At 48.9% G+C, this 25,605-nt stretch overlaps 1 protein-coding gene across 11 annotated transcripts in view; it reads left to right on the top strand.

Annotated features, from left to right (window-relative positions):
- The first annotated feature begins 7,455 nt into the window (after positions 1 to 7,455).
- MSI2 (musashi RNA binding protein 2) overlaps positions 7,456 to 25,605 on the top strand; it is a 196,862-nt gene continuing 178,712 nt past the window's right edge. For 10 of the 11 annotated variants that reach the window (XR_004061280.1, XR_004061279.1, XR_004061281.1 and 7 more), the window contains exons 1-5: positions 7,623 to 7,739; positions 7,911 to 7,951; positions 8,082 to 8,163; positions 8,525 to 8,609; positions 12,785 to 12,826. Coding sequence is in view for 8 of the 11 variants with exons in the window: in XM_030962689.1 (XP_030818549.1) it covers positions 7,678 to 7,739; positions 7,911 to 7,951; positions 8,082 to 8,163; positions 8,525 to 8,609; positions 12,785 to 12,826 (312 nt within the window). In the remaining 3 variants the exon portion in view is untranslated. Of the gene's footprint in view, positions 7,538 to 7,622; positions 7,740 to 7,910; positions 7,952 to 8,081; positions 8,164 to 8,524; positions 8,610 to 12,784; positions 12,827 to 25,605 lie in introns of those variants that run through there. The other variant, XM_030962687.1, reaches the window with a different exon arrangement.

Genomic DNA, 25,605 nt, shown 5'->3' with positions numbered 1-25,605 from the left:
CCAGGGCTCTCAGCTCAGCTTAAGAACAGTTTGCTTTTGCTTCATTATAACCAGTCTGTAAGTGTATTTACACTTAGAAATTGCATGTTTGTAATTGTGCCTGTTTGTAAGCAAGCTATGACAAACAAGAGTTGAGTGCCCAGTTCTTATCTCAGGCAGTTAAATGTTCAGTCCTGCTCACCCCATCTCCAGGCTCTGACCCACTCTGGGAGCACAAAGGCTCCAGGTGGAGCAGGGATGTCACTCAGGGCTGTGGCAGTCACACAGAGCACACACAGGCACCGGTGCCAGTCTGACCTGGCTGGGTGCCACCTCCAGGACAACACGTGGTGCCCAATCTGGCACCGAGGCAGAGGGGAGGGAGATGATGCCTGACCCAGCTGAGAGCCTTCAGTGCAAAATTAACCCATCAATGTATTTGAGTAAGTCTGAAGTGGCAGAGTGACTTCATTACAAGGCAGAACTCCATGTGGGATCCCAGCCTTTCTTCCTTCAGTGTCTGGAGCCTGGAAGCCACTTCTGCTGGCCTGTCAGCTGGGCCTCACACAGGTTTTCATACAGTTCTCAGTGTGAGCTTAGGCAGGTGGATGAGCCTGGAAGGGAAATGAAGGACCTAAAGATCTGGATCCAGCTCAGAAGGAGCGAGGGAAGCATTGTTACAGACCTTGTCACCTAAAATCTCTTTTGGATCTTACTCTCCTGAGAGAGCTTGTTCTAATTATTTGCATAGCTTGATCTTGACATCAATGGAAATTCCAGCTGAATTTTGGCCAAGAAAGGACGGGTATGTCAGGGCCAGTTGCTTAATTATGTTTGCAACTAAATTGCTGCCGTACATCTTCACTTCCTCGAAAGTAATTTTCCTCTGCTCTTTAATTTCATAGAACAATATGAAAGACATGAATCTTCATGAAACTCCTCTCCTAATGCAGCAGAGACTCCACAGTGTTTGCAGGCTTTGCTTTTCATCACAAGAGGTCCCAGGGGAGGTTCAAGGTAGGATCCTTGCCATCCCGGCTCAGCAATCACAGAAAGACAAATAAATAAAGCAGGAAGTTGGCAAAGCCCTGATTCAGCAAAGGCAGAAGCACAAGTTCAGCATTAACCTCTGCTTAAAATGATTTGGAACAGAAGAGTTAATCTCATGGCTGCCCAAAAGTCAGACCAGGGATCCAGGGCCTTGACAGTCAGTATATCAGTGCTTTAAATCTAGTGGGAGAAGGTGCTTAAAGCTGAGGAATCTCTTAAATATGGGAAAAGCACTTTCCCTGGTAGGAGGTAGTAACTCAAAGAATGGTTTCCAGTCCATGGTGAGATGTAGTGGTTGGGTGTGACTGTGGCCAAGGCAGTGATGCCCTGAGCATGGCTGATGTTGGATGGCAGTGAATGGGTGACTGCAGGGGAGGCTGCCATGGCCCCAGCAGCTCCTCCTCAGCCCATCCCTCTCACGGGGAGGCTGGAGATCCCTGGGCAGTGCGGGGAAGGCTGGGGGGACTGGAGGGTGTCAGGGCAGCAGCTCAGCCAGGGGCTGCAGTGCTCCCCCTGCTCACCAGCACTGCCCTGGGGATGCCTCTCGGGTGCGGGAAGGACAGGGTTGGATCCGGGTAAGGGCCCATGTGGCTCAAAATACCCTGCCAGGGGAGGGATGCAGGGTCTGCCTCTGGGCTGCACGGGTGACACTGAGTCGGAGCAGAGAGAGGGAGTGCAAGGCGCCGCCTGGAGAGGTGGGTTTGCGGTGTAAACAAGTGGGACATCCCCGGAGGAGGGAGCGCGATGCTCCCCCAGCCCCAAGCGCGCCCGAGCGGCGGGACGCGGCTCCCGCAGCCGGCGCGGCCCGGCTCCCTCGCTCTCCGTGCTTATCTGATCTGCACCTCCGTAATGATGTGGTTAGAATTGAATCATGGTGCTTTAATGTAGTTACAGCTACATTTCCCAGGCACATTTCTTCCTGACGTACAATGCTGGAATTTAGGATGTGGCCAGAGGCTGTGTGTGACTCCTTGTCTCCCGGGCTCGCTGCACCTTGCAACGTGCTGTGCCAGACCCTGGCCAGAAAGGCAAACCCAGGAGCTTGAGCCACATCTGCTGCTGGAAATCAGCGAATTACATGGAAAGCCAGGGAATTGCATTAAAGGTAAGCCCAGGGTGACAGCCCTGTGTGCAGGGAGTGAGGCTCCTGCCTGCACACAGCCAGGCATGGCTGGACAACAGCTCCTGGCACGGACAGCATCCCACAGCTGGGTCTGTTTTGTCCTTGTTTTCCAGCTGCAGGAAAATACCGTCAAAGATCCATGGAGGTAGGGGTGATCTTTAGCCAATACATGTGGTAGTGTGACTGTGAGGATTTTGTGCCCATTGAAGATCTGGGCTGAGATAGTCTAAAGCCCTATGGAAACTTTCTTGCTCTGTGTGTCCTTTGATGCGAACTTAATAGTCATGGAATTTGCTGTATCAGCAATAAGAATCATTTGATTAACTGGAAAGGAGCAAACAAAGTAGTTGACTCTAAAGTCAGACAGGAAATTATGGGTTTGCCATTTCCATCATGCCAGAGGTACAGGAAAGCCCAAACTCCAAAATGTGAGGGATCCCCACAATCTACAGAGTGGGAGCTTTGCTTATCAACCTCTCAGGGTGTTTTCATCAATTCTGATCTGCCTGTTGTTAATTTAGAGCGATGGTGTCCTCTGGGGAGTGACTTGTTTTTCCTACCCCGATTCTGCTCCACACTTGTGAATTTTAAATGCATGTGCATATATAAATGAGTGTCTGTATTTATCCAGATCCTGCCAGCACATGTTTTGCAATAATTCTCCTTGGATGCTCTTGCTTTCTCCTGCAGTCGATTTTTTTGAATGACATGGAACTGATAATGGATGTGGTTTCAGTGTGATCGGGCTGACTCGTCTCATTCCACCTCTCCTGCTTTTGAGCAAGAATGTGAGGACTTGCTGTGTCTATTTTAGATTCCATCATGAAAGGAATAATTGAGATTGAGATTCTTAGTCACTCAATGCGGAAGGTCAGGGAATTAATGCTGTGTTACACCAGACCATTCATTTACTGGGGCTCCTTTTTTTTTTCCCCTTAACTGTCTGTAGAGGAAAACAAATGTGGCTCAGAGAAGGTAACACATCTTCAACACCGTACACAGCCCCAGCCTCTGATAATACACACTGTTTGTCTTTATTTTGGGGGTGTTCCAGGGTAGTTTTATCATCATAATTGATTAGCGGCGACAGGGAGAAAAAAATCCAAGAGTAACAGGAAGAAATGATTCCAGTGAATCCATTGACTCAGTGGTAGCATTGATCTACTTCTGGGAATTATTTATAGGAGAAGATTCATAGTTAATAATATTAGTTTGGACTTTGGGAGCAGTTTATCAGAGGCTCTTAAAGGCCTTTGGTAAAAATTAATCAGGGAGAGAAATAAGGTAGACAGCCTGGTTTCAGGAGAGGGAAGGAAATGGAATTTCTGGCATAACTCTGTCCAGGGTGAGAGACAACACAAGGGGTAACTTGGGGTGCTTGGATCTGTCCAAGCACAGGAGTGAGAGGCTGGATTTCCAACTGCTCTATCAGACAGCAGAGCTGGGGAAGTCTTTGGCAAATTCCCCACTAACCCCCTCCTTCAGGTGAAGCCAAGGTGCCCACAGGACAGTGACCCCCCAGATCCAGCAGGGAGAGCTGCCCAGGGCAGCACAAACCCTCCTCTTCCCCTTCCTCTCCTCCCTCTTTGTTTTTGGCTTTAACTTAATTGATCTGTATCCTGCAATCCTACCCGCAGGAGGAATGACACATCTGAAAAAAGCAGGAGGATTTGTTTAAAGTGAGCTGCTTGGGTTTTTCGCTGTGTGTATATATAGAATTGCCTGGAAGTAGTAAATAGAATTAAACACTGTGGTTCTGAAAAACAGAATTCTCAGGGCTGTCTGTTGATTTCAAAGCTGACGAAAACAAAGCAGGCTTTGAAATCTTTCCTTGCAGAGCTTCCCCCTCCTCCCTTATCATATGAAAGATAGGCCTGATAATATTTGGGTTTTATTCTTCTTTTGAAACAGTTGAAAAAAACACTGTTTTCTCAGTTAAGATGAAAATCACGATGTTTTTAATAAGGTCAGTGTAATGTCTTCATTAGCAAATGCTGAAATAATTTGATGCAGATCTGGAACTTGACAGGGAAAAACTCCAGTGTCTACTCAAAATATAGAGCCACATTTGCACCAAGTGTGAACCAGTACTGCTTCCCTAAAATTACTGGTTCTGGGATAACCTATTCCTGTTTAGGGACTGGCTGCTGTGTTTTTAAGTCATTCCCTCCTGCGCAGCCAGACTCAGTGGTTTTTGTTTGTTTTCCTGCCCTGGGCTGCTGAGAGCCCCAGGGCTGGGCAGTGCTCATGGGCATTGGCTTTGGTGGTTTCCTTTCAGCTGATGGAGCAGGTGGAAACAGAGGGGCAGGCAACATGGGGAGAGGTGTAGAGCTCACCACGAGGAAACACAGGTGACGTTAACGGATGGGCAGCCTAAAATGAAATAAAAAATATCCAACGCCCTAAGTCTGCACTCTGCTGAAATTTTGTCTACAGATATCACAACCAAAGCTGCTGAGTGCTGTGCAGTTAAAAGCGTGTCCCCTGTTGTGAATCCCAGGGACACACAGGAAGTCTTTGCCCAGCTCTTTGGAGAGGTGGATGGTACCTAGACAGCCCTGACCAGTCTGACACCACAGACCCCAAAGACATCTCTTCCATGCCCTGTGCTGTGTCTCCTCCCTCAGAGGCAGGGCTGGCACAGCTCCTCTCCTGGTGTGGCTCTGTGGGTGCTGCAGGCACTGGGGTAATGCCCGAGGCAGAGATGCACCAAGAACACCAATTGTTTGCAATGACATATTCTGCATTTTAAACGATCTTTGACTTCCTGGCAGCTCCCCAGCATATCACCCCCTGGAATTCTGTCTAAATAATGTTTGTCAGGTGAAGCCACAGCTGGGCAGCAGGCAGGGCCCTGCTCCTCACTGGGGACCTTGAAACCCACCGGCCGATCAATCTCCACAACCTGCTAAATGATAGATGGAATGTAATATAGGTCATTATTCCTTCCCTATGCGTGAAAATGAATTATTCAGTAAAGATTTAGATCCTTTTTATTATGACACTGAATTTATAGAGCATACAACACATAAATGCAGATTTCTACAGCCCCAGATAGATGAACTCATTCTCCAGGCAGCCTGAGGTGGATGCAGCCCCTCGGCATCGCTGCACAGCAAAGACAGGATGTCCAAGGAACACACTGCAGCCTGGGAGATTGGGACCTGCCACCTTCCATACCTGGGAACAGCATTCCCAATCCAAGCCCAGCTGGTTTAGGAGCCCAAGATCTCTTTGTTTCGGAAGTCAGACTCTCAGGGCCCACGTATATCCAAGGAGATTTGGGTCTCATGTCACTTTGGCCTTACAAATGCTGATCTTAACAAACTCTGCATCTCAGTCTCTGATATGAAATGGGAGTTGTAAAAATTGAAAGGAAATTGGTGAGGCTAAAACCTGCTAATGAGAGTAGGGGCTACGTGAGTATGTGGACAGTTGTGATTGTCCCAAATTCCTGTGTCCCGCGGAGCCGCCATGGAGGATCTGGGCTGGTTTGAATCAATAGCAGTAACTTTCCTTGTTATTGGACTAAATGCTTCAACTTTTAATTGTGCAGCTAGGGAGAAGGTTATCCCTGGCCGGCAGTTACAGATGTCAGCTTTGCAGTTCATTAGCTACTTCCCAAATTCCGCTGGGACTTTGGATTTTTAGCATGAACATTAGAGGCTGGAGAGGAGGAGAGTAGAGGGCAAGCCTGCAAACTCTCAGTGGGCTGGAGGAAAATCTGGGATTGGAGCTGGAACAGCACCTTTGGGGCTGGGTGCTGTCAACTGCTGCCAAAGGAGCAGGACAGCGGCTCCTGGTTTGTCACCCCTGGGCTTCAGGTGCCCATCGTGTCCCCAGAGCAGCCCTGGTGCCGTGGGTTTGGCTTCTCCTGTGACAGCAGAGTGCTCAGAAAGAGCAAAACCAACCGAACAGATTGAAACTGGTCACATCCCTGAACCCAGCCTCAGCTCTGGGGGAGGTGGAGAGAGAACCTACTGATAAAGTCTTTCCAAAGCCGTTTGACCTGCAACGTTTGCTGATGGAAGGGATAGCAGTGAAGATTTCCTTTTAATATATAGCAATCAAAATTTCTTTCTGAGCCATAAGCAGCCGCACTGAAGTTCCTTCTGTCCATCAGCAAAATCTGTCTTGTGCTTGTTCATTCTGGAACCCCTTTAAAATTCTGCACCGCTGCCAGAGAGATTAAAGGGGTAATATAACCCCAGGAATCGCTCTCCTGACTAGTAATTTCCCAGTGATTATTACAAGAAATAGCTAAGATCTAAAGGAAGCTCAAAGGGGGAGAAAAAGACTGTTCTTTAATCCCCCCCATCCATTTCCTTTGCACATTGGTGCTGCTCACCCTGCTGGGGCAGGGCCGGGTCAGCCCCTCTTCCCTGCCCGCTCTGGAGGAGCAGAGCCTGCCCCGCTGCTGAGCCAGAGTTCAGCACTTCATGGCAAAACAAACCAAATAAAGGGAATTATATCCTGTTTTACAGTGGTCAGCATCACAGCATGAAGAGAGGTGTTTCTCCAGTGGGCCTGACCTCCCAGCCCTGCACACATCCACTCATTCCCACCTTGCTCATTAGTCCCTGCTGGAAAGTACATCCACATACTGCCCCCAGCCCCAGTGAAAATATTATAATCTCTGAGCTGGAAATAGTTGGCAACCCCAAAACAGCTCTTGTAGGCTTGGCTGCTGAGCTGGGAGGTCTTTGGATGGGAAGCACTCGGTGCTGGACAGGTGCAGGAACTCAAAATCCACAGATGTCTCTGAAAATTTTCCGAGTCCCTAAAATTTAATTTTCCTCTCCTGGACACCCAGCCCCCGGAATTCTCCCCTGATGCCTGGCTGGGCTGTGCGGGGTGGGGAGTGGAGCAGGGGGCCGGCAAGAACAGCCAGTTTCGGCCGAAGGCCACCCCTCGTGAGGGGCAGGGTGTGAGGGGCCCGCGGGACAGTCCCGGGGGAGTCCCATGAGGGGGGGACAGTCTCGGGGGACAGTCTCAGGGGTACGCTCCCATAAGGACAGCCCCAGGGATACAGTCCCATGAGGACAGTCCCGGGGTACAATTCGGGGTACAGTCCTCGGGGACAGTGTCAGGGCTACAGTCTCAGGGGTACAGTCCCGCGAGGACAGTCCCGGGTGTCGCGGACACGCGTGAGGGACGGACGCGCGGAGGGGGGGCGGGAGCTGCGCGGGGAGGGCGCGGTGACGTCACGGTGACGTCACAGAGGGCCACGCGCCGGCAGCGGCCCCGCCCCCTGAGGAGGGGCGGGATGGAGGGAGGGGAGGATGGCGGCGGGGGGGGGAAGCGCCGGCGCGGCGCTGAGCTAAGCCGATCCCACGTGTGACGGATCTGGCTGCTGCCCCAGCGCCTCTCCAGTGAGATCCTCCGGTAGCGGAGGGAGGAGGAGGAGGAGGAGGGGGGAAGGGAAAAAGGGGCAAAGCAAGCGGAGCGAACCGAGCCGGAGCCGGGCCGGGGGGGCGGGTTGGGCGGGCGGGGGGTTCTCTAAGGGGCTCTCGCTCGGCGCGGCCATGGAGGCGGACGGGAGCCAGGCTACCTCGGGGAGCCCCGGAGAGGCGCAGCACGACCCCGGGTAAGTCGGCGGGGCGGCGGGGGCGCGGAGCGCGGCGGCGAGGGGCGGTCAGGCGGGCCCGCCCCGCTCCGCGCCGCTCCGCTCCGCGCCCCTCCGCCCCGCCGGGAGCTGCCCCGTCAAAATGGCCGATCCCGCACCGGCGCTCAACTCCGCTCTGCTCTCTCCCTCCAGCAAGATGTTCATCGGCGGCCTCAGCTGGCAAACCTCACCAGGTAACCCCCGCCCGCCGCCCCCTCCCCCACGCGTGTCCCGCCCCGCGTGGGCCGCGTCCCGCCGGCCGGGCCCTGCCCGCGCCCCCCCATCCCTGACCCTCCTCTCCCTCTCTGCTCTCTCTCTCCGCAGACAGCCTTAGAGACTATTTTAGCAAATTCGGAGAAATTAGGGAGTGTATGGTCATGCGGGACCCCACCACCAAGCGCTCCAGGTAAAACCGCCGCCCACCCCGCTCGGGCTGACAAACTTCGCGAGTTGCGGTCGGGCCGGGTGGCCCCGCAGCCCCCGGTGCCGGCCCAGAATCCCAGCCCGCATCCCCCCGCACGCGTGGGGCGCTGCGGGAGGGCTCTCCCCGCCCGCATCCCTCCAGCCCGGAGCAGGAAACAAAGCGGCCGGTGGAGCCGGAGAGGGGCCGGGGGTCGGAGCCGGCCGCTCCTGCTCCCGGAGGCTTCGGGGGAGGGCAGAGCAAGGAGGGGGACCCAGCGGTTTATTTTTATGACTTCTCCCTTTGGCTCTAATTCTCATCACCACCCCCCCCCCCCCGCCATCCCCTCGCTCTTTGTCTCTCGCAGAGGCTTCGGGTTCGTTACGTTCGCGGATCCGGCGAGTGTAGACAAAGTCCTGGCCCAGCCGCACCACGAGCTGGACTCCAAGACGGTAGGTGCTGCTGCGGGGGCTGCCCGCCGCCCTTCCCGCACCCGGGGACGCGACCCGGCCGCTCCGAGCCCCGCTCGGGCCGGTGCCGCGGGCGGTGCCAGGCTGTCATTGAACCGGGACCTTGCGTGGCTCGGCTTCTCCTTTATATTTTTATAGACGCTGCTTTTTAACTTGCCAAAAGCGGTAACTTTTTTTTTTTTTTTTTTTTTGAAATCGGAATTCGCCCATACCGACCGCTGGCTCCTCCCCCGGCCTTATATTTTATTGAGCGGTGACATTGAAAAAGCTGTGGAGTAAAATCCAACTTTTTTTGGTGTTGGGCTGCGGCATGCTTTCTGCAGGGAACTTTGTGATTCTTTTGATTGATTATTTATGTATTGTTGACCGCGTTTCAAGGTGGGAGTGACTTACTGTCAAACCGAGAAAGCTGCTGCTCGTGTCATTTGCCAAAGTCATTTTTTGGAGAGGTCCCCTCACCTGTGATGGCAGGGCCCCGGCGAAATGCACGCGGTAATTTATGGGAAGCTCTGCAAGAGCTGGAGAGTGGATGTGGTAGAGAAGCACAAGTCTTAATGTGTTGTTGTTTCTCCAGAGCTTTTTGCTACGCTCAGTCTCCAGTGCATAATATAAGGAAAAAAATGCTTGTGAGATGCAGCTGATTTTTTTTTTTCTTTAAATAAACATTACATTTTTGTTTGTTTTTTTTTAACAAAAATTCCACGCCTGGGTTTGCCCCCTGCCCCAATGTGGTTCTTTCAGTGTTGGGTCAAACAAAAGGTATTGGGCAAGTGCAGCTCTGGGCCCTGTTTTCTCCCTGTGACCGAGGCCAAGCAAAAAGATGAAGTTTTGTGCCTCCTACTTGGTTGTAGTTTTGAGCCTCGGCAGAGCTGGGAGGGGAGGGGGGAAGGACACTGCTAGAGGTCATCAGTGCTCTGGTGCTGCTGGCTTGGAGGGGGCTGTGTTTTGGGAAGGGAGCTGTCTGCAGAGACATTCTGCTGGGCACATCGAGTGTGCTCCTTGCTGTCACTGGGGTTTACAGGCGGTGTTCTGGGGCTTAAGGGGTTTATTTTAGCCTGAGCGTGGTGTTAGGAGCAATCCTGTCTCGGTGCTGCAACATCTCACGGGTGCCTGTGTGTGCGAGATTATAGTTAAATGAAGAAAGGGAGAAGCAGGGAGCAAACATGAGGATATGTATTTTTTAAAAATGTAATTTATATGGAAACAAAAAGCCTAAAGCTCTTGTAGAAGCAGGTGGAATCTAGTGTTTTAATTCGACCTACAGATTCTGCTGGGCTTGCCTGAACACGAAGCCCATGCTTTCACATGCCTTAATAATTTGATTTTAGGTTTAATCAGATATGGTAAGATAACTGATTCAACCGTGCTCCTGAAATTAAACTCACCAGACTTTTCATGTACAGCTATATTCTCTATGTGTTTTTAAAGATAAATTTAGATAAGAAGAACAAAGGCAAACAGTATCTTGAACGAGAGTTTAAAAAAAAAAATCATGGGAGGACACCCTGTCATATTTCTGACTATAATTAGGTCCTCCCCCAGCTTTTTTCTTGTATCACAGTCTAGTCCCTGCAATGTATTAATTTGCTCTTCTCTGGGGGAGGGGTGAAGAGCTTCACCAGGGCAAATCTGCCTCGGTTTTGGTTGTGTGATAATGATTGAATCAATCCAAATACAAAACTGACCTTAGAATCAGTAATTCAGCTTAAAAGTGAAGCCCAGAGCCAGGCAGGTCCTTTCAGGCGTGTATTTGTAGAGTATTGTAGTAACTGTTGTGCAGTATAACAAGGCATTTGACTCTGTTTCAACGTTCAGCGCAGGAGGCAGATCGGTTGGGTATTGGCATGGAAACGTCGCTCTTGTTTACAGTTACGTTAAAAGCTTTGTTTAGGTAATGGCCATTCATATCAGAAATAGTATTATAGTCATTTCCTAGAGGACTTGTAGATACAGTAAGTAGAATTGTACCTAACTAACTAATTTTTTTTGGTAGAACTTTGGTTTTTTGTTTTTGTTTTTTTTTTCCTTTCTGGTTGTTGTTTAAATAGTTGACAGGGTTATGCAAAAGGTATGGATTTGCCACATTCGTTGCTAGTGTTTGTTTTCAAAGGCTGGTGGTGTTTATGCAAAAGGTTGTGGGAAGGAAAATTCAGTTCTTTTAGAAAATCTGTCGCTGTGGTGCAAGGGACTCCATGCTCTTTGAACTGACCTTCAAAAATGAATGTGTTGCTTTGGAGTTTAATGGCTCTCCCAGCTTTTTACCAGCAGGACTTTGCAGTGATGTCCCTCTGGTGGGCCTGGTGTTCTTTGGTGGGAAAACCTGTAGTTTTGGAGCAAACATAGAAAAGTGCATATTTTTCCACCTTTGGGTATTGCTGTGGAAAATCCGTACCTGTTGTATTTCCCCAGTAGACAAATGCCTAGTCAGTGCTGAATATATTTGTAGATAATGTTAATCTCTATGAAAAGGTTAGCTCTCTAGATAAATAATTTTACTTTTTATGCTTTTTGAACAATAAAATGGCATGTAATCGCTCATTTCTCAGGTGTGTCCTAAAAAAGGTACAATATTTGTTTCTGATAGAGGCAAATCAGTTTATCAGTTGCACATCAAATGTCTGCGGTATTTCCCATTTTGACAAATTAATTGAGTAAAACTGCTTTTTAGAAGAGACCCGTGGTTATTTAGCAGTGACAGGAATATTTATCACCACAGGAATAACAATACCAAATGGAACCATCTCCTCTTCTTCATCAGGGTTTGCTTGAGGGGGGAGAAACACAACAAAAGCCAGTCCCAAACTCTAAAAAAGCCCGTCCTTCTGAGTATGCTTAACACAGCCAGCGTTAGTGGCATCAGCTGGTTGCACAGGCAAGGACAGCACTGAAAGCAGTTGCAGGTTGCGCAGTTCAGGTAGGATCCAGTACTTCAGAACATCCTTTTCCAGACCCTTTTTGTAGGAGATGTCTGAGAGCAGGTGCTGCTGAGAGCCAGCAGTGAAGCCAGCAGCACACAGGGGCTGTATTGCGATTTAGGGGAGCTGCTGTGGGAAGGTCTGATGGTTTTGTTTACATCCAGCCTTCAGCCTGCCTGCTCCCTCCAAACACCACCGGGTGCCATTTCTTTGTGCCTGCGGTGGTGCCTTTTTGGTTTCATGCAATTTTTGAATGGGGGAGAGGAGTCCCTTTTTAGAGATGACCCCCGTGGAAGTTGTGTGAGGTTGCAGAATTAGCGTTTTGGAATGCAGAGGGGACGTGCTAATTCATGCAGCGCAAGGGGAGCCAACGCTGCATCTTAAAACAGGCCAGGGGGGTAAAGCAAGGATTTTTTTTTCCCCTTTTCTTTTTGTCTGTGGTGACGTGCTTCATACATGGATAGTTCGAGTAACTCCTTAATGGAAAACCTTGTTTAGGAAGTTGTTTACTTTTGAGTTCAGTGCGTGTATATTTCACACACATGAAACTCGTTTGTAACTTACTCCCCTCCCTTCCCACCCCATCCCAGAAATGCCCCTTTGGAGTTTTCCATTGCTCACATATTTTCTTTGAGAGTGAGTAAATCACATCAGTTGGGCATATTACTGTGGAGGAGACTCTAGTCCTTCAAATGTTTCAGTTTTAATAATTGAAATGTGAATAATTTGACTTTGCTTTTGGCTTTCCATTTTTGTATGATGTTGCTTGTCAGTTAGCAAAACAAAGCAGCAAAAAAAAAAAGTAACCCCAAACCCAAGTGCAGGAAGGGGCAGGTGTCAAAGCCACCAAGTTAAGATGTTGGTCAGGAATGCTGGTCCCCTTCCTGTGCAATCTCTAGGGCATGTGGATAATCCTCAACATGCAGTTTTGGTGGTAGAGGCAGCACCGAGAGACTGATCCAGAGCTCCCTGAGCACCCACGGGGATTGCTGCCCAGAAGATGATGGAGGAGAAGTGCAGGAGAGATGTTTTCTTCCTGTCTTCCCATCTCCCCACCCCTGCCAAACTCCCCAGACAAACCTAAGACTGTGACCTATCATTTCCAGAGTAGCTCTGGATGACCCGGTGTGCTGAATTGCAAGCCTGAGAAATGAGGGATTAATAATTCAGTGATTTAAAATCAAAATAATGTGAAATGACAACCAAAGCTACCCTGTTGATTTCCCCTTTCTTTTTCCTCAGATTGACCCTAAAGTTGCGTTTCCCCGACGAGCACAGCCCAAGGTAAGTAGGAGGATCGATAATAGGATTTCAGGCACACAGAGAATCATTGTTGCCAGGCAGTTCGGGTTTCAGCCGGGGAATTGGCAATGAAAGCTTTGAAAGCTGCTGCTGGAGGGGTCAGTGTGTGGCTGAGGCCCAGGAGGCTGCTCTGTGTCCGTGCAGAGCTGCTGGGCCGGGCTGGGCAGCAGGAGCGGGCGGCTGCTCTGGGCCCTGGGCTGGGTTTATGAACCGTGCTTGGATTAAGTGCAGGCTTCAGGCTTGTTTTGAGCTGAGCTTTCAGTTCTGTGGTTGTGATGGATGGGGATCTATCTCTGCCTTCATTGTTTGCAAATTTTCTTTTGTGCAACTCAAGAGATGTGTGTGGAGTTGTGTGTAAGGCTCGCATGGCGAGTTCCTGGTGAGGCTCTGAGCTCTGGGGGCTGCTGGCTGTTGTTCTGTAGGAGCTGTGGGTGTCCAGCTGGTCAGGCTGGCCGAGCAGTGGCTTGGCCATGCAGTCCTGGCCGTGGCACGGGGACCTGCAGGGACACAGGAGCTTGTGCCCCTGCCCTCCCTCCAAATGCCACTGGTGCCATTTCTCCTGCAGGAGCTGCCCGTGGAATACAAGTGGTTGTTGCTCTTTAGGTTGTGCCTAATGAAAACAAATCAGTTTCAAAGCCAGACCTGCAGCGTGTGAATTTTGAAAGCCACAGGCTGAAAGAAAACTTTTGCAATTGACTTTTTTTTAATTTGTTTTTGAGAGTCTATTGGAAAAACTTAATTTAACTGATGTATGGCACTTGTGTATACACTTGTCATCTTGGGTAACTTCAGTCTTCGGGTAAAAACGGGAGAAAAAGGCTGCAAAGTTGTACATGCAAGTCAATAAGGAAGAGAGGTTTAAAGCTGGTGGTGGGAAACTACCTGACCAGCAGCCTGAACTGCTATTGCATACAGCTCCTCACGAAAGCAAGCAGTGTAACTGGGTGTGTTGAACCATGATGTTAAGTATTGCACAAAATAGGCATCTAGGAAAAACCCTGTGTCATTTCAAACCCCCAGGCATGGCACAGGTGAGGTGCTGGGGAACTCTTAAAAAAAAGAGAGCAAACCCCAACAGCCTACTCACAGAATTTTTAACCAGACTAATGTAGGCAAATGTTTAGAGGTTCTTTTCTTCCTAGGACATACCTAATTACTAATTGGTGAATAATAGTGTGCCTGGCTTGCTTCTGCACTGAGCAAAGAGTTTATAGTGTGTGGGGCTTGTGGCTTCTGGATTATGTTGTTGGATTGATGCCATCTGTAATATACAATTTAAAGGTGACAGAATTTTGATCATGAGCTTGATGTGCCTATCCTCCTTCCCAATACCTTCTAAAGGTTAATTTACATTTTAAACTGTCTTCAGTGCCAGTTATCTGTTTCTACAGTGTTATTTGGAGAAGTTTGTAATGGGTACAACAGAGCTGTTAAGCTGTCCCATGTGATTTCTTCTCTAACAATTAAAAAAACGAGGACATGTTTTGTGTCGAGCATATTAGTGAGTTAAATTTTTGCGTTAAAGAATGCAAAATCAGGTTGTATTGACAAAGGGGATTTTGTTTTTCTACACGTAGGGGGTTTTTTCCCTTGGTTTTTGGTAAGAGACATCTTTCAAGCGTGGGGCAAATGCTGGAATAGACATCAAATTCCACTCTTAGCAGGAGCTCGCTCTCTCTGGAGAGGTCAGCAGTGTCTGTTGCTGCTTTTTACACAGTTGTCCTTTCTAAAGTGTTGGGATTTCTACGGGGCACTTGAAGAAAATCTGAAGATTGAAAACAGCCTGATTTGGAGACTGGAGAAAATCAGATGCAGTAAAGAGCAGATTTTACATCAATTATGATGTATTATTCTGGCAAGCATTTCATAATCTGAATATTTTGTTTTCTGTTTTTTTAATTAGATACTGAATTAAGGTTTTGGACTTTTTTGTTCATTTATCCCAGTTGAATAGTGAATGCTCAGCGTTAAAATGTGACTGTACTTTAGTCTAATTAACTGGCTAATGCTTGGGTCTGTGGAGATTAATGGCATTTAATGAAATGTCTCTGTCTCTCTAGGTGCAAGGAGAGAATTTGTTTTTTGTTTTGTTTTGGGTTTTTTTTTCCCCTAAGTAATCTTCCTTCCTGGTACGTTTAGTAAAATAGGGATTTGTTTGGGGTTTTTTTCTTTCCCTGTGCTTTTCCTGGCAGTGATGGGGGCTGGGGTGAAGCGAGGCTGGGGGTGCATTCCCCCTTCTCCATCCATCCATCCATCCATCCATCCATCCATCCATCCATCCATCCATCCATCCATCCATCCATCCATCCATCCATCCATCCATCCATCCATCCATCCATCCATCCCTCCCTCCCTGTCCTTCCAGCTGAGCTTTGCCCCTGCCTTTGCCAGCCCACACTCACTTGTTCCTCCCCTCCTGATCCACTGGAGTTGCCCAGCCCTGCCCTTTCAAACCCCGGCCCAGTGAAATGTTTTATTTTATTTTATTTCGGCTTTTAAAACCGCGTCTCCGCGGTTTGACACCTCTCTGGTGATGCAGATTGGCTCCCGAGCCAGCAGTGGCAGGTTGTAACAGCCCGGCGTTCTTCCCTGGTTTCCTTAGAATGACCCTGCAGAAATCCTCCTGAGTGCCTCCCCTGGATTACCGGGGTGTGTAATCCTGCTCTCCTTGGGAAGGCCAGCACCACTTGAAGCTGTTGTTTCAGGAAATCTGCTGCAGGGTTTAACTCCTTGGCCTTCTGGGGAATATAAGTCTCCTTCCTCGGGGCTGCTGTTCCTTGATAAAAATCTGCCTTGCTCCCAGTGCTGGAAGGCACTCTGTAACAGGAGATCATTTGTAACTCTGCTGACTTAAAAAGTCCTTCAAACGCAGCAGGGATGGGGTGCCAGTAGTTTTGTACCCCCTTTTGAATATTGAAGGCTGCAATAATTGAGTTACTATTACCCATAGCCTGCCATTTCTGATGTTACCTGCTCTGTTAGGTTGGAGAATATTTATCACAGAGGTGCAGGGCTGTCCTGGCCCCCTGTGCCTGTGGCCGGCTGGGTTTCCTGTCTGCCTGGGCACGGGGGCTCTGAGCAGTTGTGCACATCTGGTCCTTCTTGGGCAGGAGGCAGTGCCAGCAGCTCTCCTTGGCTGTGGGACTGTGGAGCTGCCTGCTCCAGAGCAGCAAATGGAGGGCATGGCCTTTGGGGATAAGGCCCAGGCTAACCTGGGATTGTGTTTTAAAGCTAACCAGTGGATTTGGATGTCTGATTCCAATTAAGTTAGCTGTGGGTGGGGTGTCTGCGTCCCTTGCCTGTCTGATAGGCCTCAGCCAGAGTAGCAGGGAGAGATTTTATTCCAAAGCAAGTGATGGACCTTGAAAATCAACAGTTCTGCTTGTTTTCTCCCATGCTTCTGCCTGTAAACTCCTCCAGGTTAGTCCTACTACTTCCCATCTTATTTTAGGTGTTAGGTAGACTTTGAAGTTTCTTTTTTTTCTCAAAAGAGTGTGAACTGGATACAGTAGCAGAACTCAGGATTCTTTCCTTCCTGCCCACCCTTCCTTCCCCACCAGGCTGTAAAGAACACCAAGGTCAGACCTTTTCCCAATGATTTTTAAAAATTCTTTTTAGATTCCCCTGCATTTGCAGGTCTGGGTGGAGTAAGAGAGGAAGTATTTCCTGATCTTGGCATCAGGCATGGATGAGTAGCTCGATGATAATCATGGTACCATCTGTGTGCAGAGTAGTGTGAAGTCCTTCCCAGATGGTCTGGGGGATTTCTTTGGGTGGTCCATGGCCACTGTTTGGGTGTCTTGTTCAACCACCCTTGATGTGAATCCCTTGTCCAGGGTAAGCTGCTCCTGGAATCTGCTTCCCTCTGGCATTGGATGGGCCAGTGGAGAAGTTTGAGTGTGAGTGAACCCAGCCCCAGGCAGTGGAGGATCAGGGTGTAGGAGCCCTGGTCTGTGGGCTGGGGTTTGTGCTCTCTGTGCTGTGGCTGGGGCAGAGGGTGACCTCTGTCCCTGCATGTCACAGCCAGAGGGAGAAGGGGCTGCGCAGGGCCTTCTGTGGAGTGCTGTGAGTTCTGTCAGAAACAGGAGCTGAGCTGGATTTCTGTAGCTGTTGTATTTTGGAGACGTAAACATGTATTTCTTCTCCCCAATCACTCAGGTAGATTGTTCATGTTGTCCTGCGTCCCCACAGACCGTCTTGTGCTTGTTAAAATGTCTGTATTTCCATTCTCATTGCCTAAGGATGTCTTTCATGTTAGGAATAGTCCTAATGTACTTCCCTTCTATTTTACATGCTGCTAACTAAAAATTAAAATTGAACACTGTCTGACCTGGGATTTTTTAAAAAATGAGGTTCTACATTGCCTGTGTTTTCCTGAATTGTTGGATTATTTTTGATGGCGTCTACCAGGTGGCTTTTGTGCACTTGTAAATGCCAGGAAAGGTTCTGAGGTAGGGAGGTCAGGGAAATGGAAGGAGAGCAGCATGCTAACACCCCTGTGCATCCCCTCTGCTTCCAGATTGAGTGCATCTCCTCTGCAAAGTGCTGAGCCTTTATCAGCCTGGGGGTAGGTCTACTAATGACTGATCTAAAACCATCAAATTCATTTATTTGTCACTGCCAGTGACAGGCCAGTTAATGCTAATGGATTCTTTTTTTAGCCTGTTGACTCTGGTGATAGTCTCATAAATGTTGTGAAATCCAGAGCATTAAAGGCAACTTGGAATTTATTTTTAGAGGAGAGCCACTGAAACAGGGCAAGGTGGGGTGTGTGCATCAAGATGTATGTTGGGCAGAGAAGGAGCAAAGAACAATTCTAGTTCATTAAGCTCTACCTTGGGTCTTGCTGTTCCTGATGGTTATTTGGCTTTTCAGTTGTACTTAAGTGTTCTCTTCAAATGCATTTTGGGTCATGCTATAAAGTGAGGAGAAGCTGTAAACAGTCAGTCGTCTTAGGGAAAAACAGCTTGTTCCAGAAAATGGTTCATCTCAGGGCCTGAGTCTTCTCTGCCCCTATTGTGTGAAAGCACTTAAGCATATACTTAAGTTGGCATAAGCATGTGGGTAAGTGCTTTGCTGAATCAGCATGGGCTCAAAGCACATTATTAAATGCTTTGTTGAACTGTGAAGCCCGTAGCAGAAAAAGATTAAAAGATTACTTTGTGTATTTGACAGTACTTTGTATATGGTCAGTTCCATCGCTTCTCCTTCAGATAGGCAGTTTTATCTCTCATATTCCCCCCTCCACTGGAGGATCTCACTCACGAGAAAATAATATTCTGCTGTTTCCTCAAAAAACAGATTACAGGGTCAGTGTGGCATCAGACTTAAAAAAAGAAGTCATTATTGAAGCTTAATTTAGTCTCTAGCCCTGAAATCGCACGTTCTGTTTGCCTTAGTCACTGGAATAATTCTGTAAACTATGTGAGTAGTGTTCAACGTGGCCTATGATTTTTACGATATTACTGCTCTAGAAATTGTGGTTTGCTGAGTAATTTGGAAGTTACTGTGAAACTTTGTAGCCAGATCAGCATGCGGTATTAATAAGTTACTTCTAAACTTTGGCATTTTACTGCTCTCCTGTTGAAAGTATTTCTTCTATTTTTTGAGCGCAGAGAAAATCTGAAGAATGTTGGGAAGTTGTTCTCCCCTGCTCAGTCATTCCCTGTGTTGGGCCATCTGCAGCTGGGTGTATTGTTGTGACTGAGCAGGCTTAAATCAAGATTGGGAACTTTGTATTATAAAGAAGGACCCTGCTAAGGCTTGTGCAATTCTGCACATGAGGAATAGTCCCAGAGACCTCAGCGAGCACAGTGAGATGCAGACAAGGCTCCTTAATATGTTGGTGAAGTGTAGGTGGCAGGAAGGGTGAAGGAAAAGAAGTATTGACAGCAGCAGAAAGTGCCTCTGCCCTGCCCTCCCCCAGCAAAGACTTGCATTAATTTCCCATTGACTCTGATGTACAATAGGGAAGAGGTTTCAAGCTGACTGAAGGGGCAAAGGTCCAAGAAAACTACTGTAGCAAGAACTGATGCAGAGTGACAGTAATGAGGTGGCCTGGCAGGTGGGAGGGAAAAATGGTGGGGTGGGGGAAAGAAACTAATATCTGGTGAATTAAGTAGTTCCCAGGGTTTGAAGTTAAGTCCCCCTGGTTTTATTTTCCTTCTTGTGTGCCACTCAGCTGTGGGATGGGGCTGGGCAAGGCTCCTTGGGTCCTGGTGCAGCTCCAGCCCTCCTGGCTCAGGGCTGGGTCGCTGCGAGTGCTGGCATGGCCCAGAGGGTACAGAATTCCTCTCTAGTGCTCCCAAACCTGTGCTGTGCTGTTTTAATCAGTGTTTTAGTATGCCTGACTCAGAACTCTTCTTTCTGTTGTTCTGTGGGTCAGTTTTGCATCAAAGAGAAGGTGAGGAGCACAGGGTGAAGAAGAGTTTTGAAGTTTGGATTTATTTAAAATAGTGACTGTGAAGTGCAGACAAGACTTTCAGCTTCTTCAGTGCTGGTGTAATGAGGATGCCTGCTGGATAGAGAGTCTGGGGAGGCTTTAACCAGTTGCTGGATGAACACTGCTCAGGAATCTTCCCAAAGGGCAGTGTGGTGTGGTGTGAAAGGAGGTTGCAAGGAGCTGGGCATTTGTGCTAAGTCTCCGTGAATCCCGCTGGACTGGGAGATGTTGCTCAAGTCAGGGGCCTGGTTTATGGCAGAAGCTTGCCGGCTGCAAGCCCTCAGCACTGGCAGGTTTGGTGGTTGTTGCCCTGCTGGAAGAAGGTGTTGATGAAGGGGATGTTGCCAAGGATTCTTCTGCGGTGCTTGCTGAACGAGTGAAGCTCCTGTTTTGTTATCCTTTTGGCTGTGTTATCAGTCATTTCTGTGCAGAGCTGTGTTGGTGTGATTCCCTGCTCCAGCCTGAGCTGTGTGCAGGGCCCCATATGTACATGGAGCATTTATCCTTTTGGCAAAGGTTTGCACAGTGTGCGAATGAGTGTAAAGATGTTTCTTTGCTGGTGAAATTCGCCTACTTCTGCTGTTGTATTTGGCAGACCTGCAGAGCCTATAGCAGCATGGTGTGTTCAATGAATTGTGGGAGGGAACAGAAAACATTGAGAAGAAATCCAAAGGTAATGCTGAGATGGGAAATATGATAGGAATTTTCCAAGGATGGGGGTATTGCCCCACCTTTTGCTCTGGGACTGCTACCAGCCACTGTGTTGGGTGGTGTCAGGTCTTGTCCTCTGCCATGTCCTGAGGATCCCTGAGAGATCTCTCCTGTGAGTATTGAGCAAGCCCTGAGACTACTACAGCAAAAACTGTTGGCTTCTTGCAGAAGTTTCCTGTCCTCACAAAGTCTCTACTGTAAAAGTGCTTGGGGTTGTTTTGATTGATTTGCACCAACATCTCATCTTCCTCCCCAGTCACTTTCTGTAGGTCAGCTCTGAGACTCCGGCCCTGGATGGGTGGCCTGCTGAGCGCACCCCAAACATTTACCTGTACCCTCTTCAAACACTGCCTGGTGAAAAAACCCTCCTAAACCTGCTGTGGAAATGTCCCAGGCCCGCTGTTGGCTGGGTTTGTCCTGCTGTTGGCTGGGGTTGAGAGCTGAGGAGGCAGAGTGGCTGTTGGTCAGACTCTGGTGGTCCTGGCACAGCGTGTAGGACCCCGACCAAGGCCCTGGTGGGCCTGGTACTGATGCTGCCATTGAGGCTGGAAATGAAGGGTCAGAGGAAAAAGGGCAGCAGGGGATTTTGCAGAGATGTCGGCGTGGCACAGAGCTTCCTGCCCCCGGTTTGGTGCCGCAGTGAACGGCTGCTCTGTCTGAGGGGATGTTGGCAGCATCCCTGGCCTGGAGAGGAAGTGTGGGAGGCAGAGCAGCACTGTGTGCTGCCAGCTCTTTATGCCACTTGTCTTTGAGGGGTTAACCTGGGGTTCTTTGTTGTTGTTAACGGCTTTTGACTGTGAAATCGGGGAGGGAGGCCCTGCCTGGAGTGGCAGTGCTCTGGTTCAGGGGGGCTGTAACTGCTGAGGTTCCTGCCCTGCACCGGCACTTCCGAGCTCCAGAGAGGGGAAGCAAGATAAGGATGCACAGCCACAGCATGTGAGAGGGAGCTGGTGCTGTGAATTATGGCTCGTGCTGGTCCCATGGCTGCAGAGCAGCCTGGGGGCTGGGGCACAGTGCTGGGAGCAAGGGGGGAGCCTGCCAGAGGATTATGGTGGGCTCAGAGGGCTGCCCTCAGTAATGCAGGAGAGGGGAAGCATGCTGAACTGCAGGTGTCCTGGGGGGCTCTGCCTCCAGGTAAGCCTTGGCTGCTCTTCCCCACAGCCATGCCAGAGGCTCCTCTGGGGGCTGGCTGGCTCCTTTGTGCCACAGGCTGTGCCCACTCCCCTCTGGGTGCCCATGGGAGCAGCTGGGAGGGATGGTGCCGTGGTATCCCAGTCCTGTGCAGATGGGGATCCTGTCCTGACGTGTTTGCAGAGCTCTGGGGACAGGCTGCCCCAGCATCCTGAGCCTCTATACCCCCATGCCTGCCTGGGGGCATTTCCAGCCCACGTGGGACCCCAGGGGTGGATGGCAGTGGGGATCTCCTGCCACAGCACCTTTTGTGCTCTAAACTCCTGCCTCACCTAATCCCAGGAACTGGGATTGAAGCAGCAGGCTCTGTGTGACATGCCTGGCAATTTATGTATGAGGAGGGAATTGTAATTGTCCTGTGTTTTATTTTTTCCCCTCTCTTTTTCATCTGGTCACAGCCACTATGTCATTAATCTTCCCGGTCAAATACAATGATAGTTGAAAGTCTTCCACAGTTATGATTCCCCCAAAGTTTTGTGAGCATGGCTTTGATTTTGTGGTTGTCATAAGAAGTCAGTTTAGATTTGTGGACCTCTTTTTGTAGGTATTTCCAGTGGATATTTTAGTAGAGGCATTTGTCTTCTCTCTCGATTAAGCATGTGTATGCAGTAGGAAAAGAACAAAACTGGGAATAGAAAAAAATATTAAAACAATTCAGTTACGAGTCCAAAAGCCTTAGTGCTAAAGAGCCATGAAGAAGCTTTATTGGAACTATAATTGCAGACATAAGCAGTGATTATCTGTCTTGGTGCCTTTATAGTCCCCATCACTGTCATCTGAACGCATGAAGCTGATGATAGTGTGAGCAGAACGTTATTCAGCTGGTGCTGTGTAATCCTGATCTCTTGCAGTGTGTGGAAAGTAACATAAAGAGTCAATTCACTTGAAAGTGATGGGGAGAGAAGCAGGTAGGAGAGGACAAGTATTGTTGCAGAGCACCTTACTCATGAACCTTATTTCATCCTGGTTGCAGCTGAAGGAATGCAGGGGCAGGGTAAACTTCTTACATGGACATGGTCAGACAAATTTTGCTGCTTCTTAACGTTCTTAGAGGTCTTGGGCAGGTGCAGCCCTTGGTCGTTGTAGGGTGCCTTGGTGTGTTTCCTTGAAATGCTCTAAATTGGCTCCAGCTGAGAGAAGGGCAGCAGCACCTGCTTGTCTCGCATTCCTGAGAACTGGAGATTGTTGGATCGAGGCAGACAAATGAAGCTGCCAAGCACTTCTTGAGGTGGAACAGAGATCAGAGAGCAAGTCCTGAATTTCTTGGCTGATTATTGGTGCTGGCTATGCAGGTGAAAATGTGCTCTGGGCTGTGCAGAGGTGGTTTGGTGGGCTGAGCAGCTGAAGCAGTGGCAGGAGCAGTGTGTGCGGAGGCTGGATTTTTTTGGGTGAGCCCAAGATTGGGCACAGGTGATTTGAGTTAACCTGTCCGTTGCTCCCCTGCTGTGCTGCTGATGAGGCAGGTGTGTCCCTCACCTGAAGCCAATTATCAGCCCCAGGTTTGATTGCAGTCACGTGCTCTGGTGAGGGCAGTCAGGGGAGGAGCTGGTAGGAGCCAGAGCTGCTGTGGTCTCCTCATGGACAGTCCACCATGGTCTGGAGCTGCTTTGAGCCATAAAAAGGTAATGCTTTGGGGGTGATTTTTGGGGTGGGGGAGGCATTTGTTTAATGAGAGACTGGTTATGCTTTTTTTCCTGAAGTTTTGGGGCAAAAGAGCAATTTTAAAGGAGGAGAATAGATGCAGGGGAATCCAAAATTTGTAAGCCTGCTTTTTTATTTACTCTTGCACTGCTTTAGGACCAGGTGGAAAACAGACCTGATCATGCATGTTTTTGATGGACTTTTCCTAATTTCTTAGTGATGATTGTGTTTGTGTTGGAGTTAGCAGGACATATTCCACTAACTTCTGTCAGAGCAGCTCAAAGCAAAACTTCTAAGTTGCTTAGTATGCTCCAAGGGCATTTCAAAAACAAAACCAGAGATCTTCTAGCAAAGTGTCTAGATAGACAGAGAATAGGGAGTGAAGTTTTTAGAGGTGCCTGCCTGCCCACTATGTGAAAATAAAGTGAGATAGTGATGGTTTGAAAGTTTCTGGTCTTCAGCTGAGTGAGCTGTGAGTGACAAACTGATTCTTGGAAAAGTTTTATTCAAAATGTTAGTTGGTAATCTGTGGTATGTACATTACTGGAGACCATCCTACTTTCAGGAAGGACTTGTGTACTGAAATGACTTAAACTAGTTTAAATGTGGCCCTTGTTCTTACCACACAGAGATGAGGTAAGTGATTGTCATCCCCCTTGTTTTGCGGATGTGCAAAACAGAAGTGCTGCTCACGTGTTGTGCAATACTTGAAACGGGGAATTGCTGGTGCCTTAGAGGAGGGTTATTCCAAACCTGAAGTGTGCTGGGCTGTGTGTTCCCAGGTGCTGGGGAGGAGGGGACAGGCAGGGTTATGGGGGCTGAGGTGTCCTGGCTGTGCCGTGGGCAGTGCTGGGTGAGGAGCTGCAGTCCCCACGAGTGGATGAGGCCATGTGTGGAAATGGCCTGGGTGTCGAGTGAGTCAGGCTTTGGGCTCCTCCAGCAGCAGCGCTGCAGAGATGAGGAGTATCATTGTGTTTTATTGTAGCTTCTAAGAAACGCAGCGTGTTTGTGCTTCGGGGAGCCCCAGGGGCTTTGTTTTTCACCAGGCCTGAGCTATTCTTCAGCAGAGCCTTCCTGGAGCGTGAGCCAGTTCTGCCCATTAGGACCGAGAGACGGGCCTGACTGATTTCTGCTCCCTGCTGCATAATAAATCTGATACTAAAATTAGTGTTGGTCTCCCTAGGCCATAATTCTTGCTGAGATTATAGAGAATCGTGTGTGCAGAGAGGAACTGTGGTTATGTGTGCTTGGGTTTTTTTTGTAACCTTGAGTGTCCAATTTCCAGGTTTTTTACTTAACCCCCCCATCTCTTTCCCCTTTTCCTCTCTTTTGGGAAGTGCTTAGCCTTTCTGTGTATTTTGGCTATTTAAGCCTCTGTCACTGCAGGCAGATGAGTTCCTTGGGAGCTCTTCTGAAGGTTTTGTAATTGAGTCTTTTACCACGGCGACAGGATATTATTAACCTTCAGTAAAGCAATTTATTTCATACTCCTTTGTGGGGATAAGCCTTTTTTCCCCCAGGAAAATATGTACGTGGAAAGGGTTTTGCGTACAGAGGTAGCTCGACTTGCAGCAGTGATTATGATTTTAGGAAAATTAATAATTTACACGGAAAATAGGCAGTTCTGCTTGCATCAATTAAAAAAAACCCTTTGGTCCTGAATGATCCCACTCCTGACCAGTGTTTTATTTTCAAGAACAGACTTTTTGCCTGTTGGTGGGTTTGAAAAGAGGTTGTATTTCACGTTAGAGCTCTTGATATTTAGCCTGTGTGAGCAGTAAACCATTTTGGTTGTGGTCTTTCAGATGGCCTTAGGAACGACCTGAGAGCTGCAGGGAGGAGTTCCTCACGGGGTCTCCCTCTGGGCATGGCCTTTGCCCTGAAATCAAATGCAGACTAGTCCAGAAGTCGTTAAAGATTGGGTACTGCCAGAATAGCAATTTCCAGCCGGGGGGAATGCTGGATAAGTGGCCAGCCTGGCTGAATCCCTTGTGCTCCCTGTTGAGCGCAGTGACAAAGGCTCTGGGGTTTGGGGCATCCAGGCTCAGGTGTCACTGCAGCTCCCTGCACCCCGGTTTTTATTTTAGAGGATCAGAATATGTCTTTTCCCATGTCTAGTTGGACTTTTTACTTCAGTATTCTGTTAACTTCAAAAAATTAAGTTAACAATGCACTTGGCCTGGTGTTCAAGATACTTGAAAACTCTGCGCTGTAACAGTGCTGCTTTCGAGGGAGCTCAGCACACCTTGCAGGAGGAATGTGTTATTTTGGCAATTCCATTAGATGAAGTAGGGGTATTATTCCCACATTATACAACGGAGCTTGGATGAGAGGCAAAGTGCTTTGTCCAGAGCTTTAGGTTTATTAACACACTTGAATCTCTTGGCGCCGTGCGGAGGCTCTAATTGCAGAGTCATCATTTCCCCACTCTCCACTGGATGCTGCTGCCTTGGAGTGAAATGGGCATCCTGGGCAAGGATGTGTCTGGGGGCTTCTGCTGGCCTTGAGTAGGGCTGCCCAACCATTTGTCTGCTCCTGCTCTTCCTGTGCTCAGCCAGGTGCTGCTTTTCTGCATGTGCTCTGTGGTACAAACTCCCAGTGCCTCTTTGGTGCTTCCAGCCCTTTCCCATGAGATCAGCTTTTCCCTCTGTGGCAGAGGTGTTCCTGTGGAGCTGGGCAGTGCAGGCTGCCCGTGGCAGGGGCTGCAGCTCTGCTGCGGCTGTCTGGGGCTCAGGAGAAAGGATGGGCTCACCTGGGCACACCGTGGTGTCTGGAG

Source organism: Camarhynchus parvulus, chromosome 19 (genome assembly GCF_901933205.1).
Source record: "Camarhynchus parvulus chromosome 19, STF_HiC, whole genome shotgun sequence".
Taxonomy (NCBI): Eukaryota; Metazoa; Chordata; class Aves; order Passeriformes; family Thraupidae; genus Camarhynchus; species Camarhynchus parvulus.
This window is presented reverse-complemented; position numbering and strand designations above follow the sequence as displayed.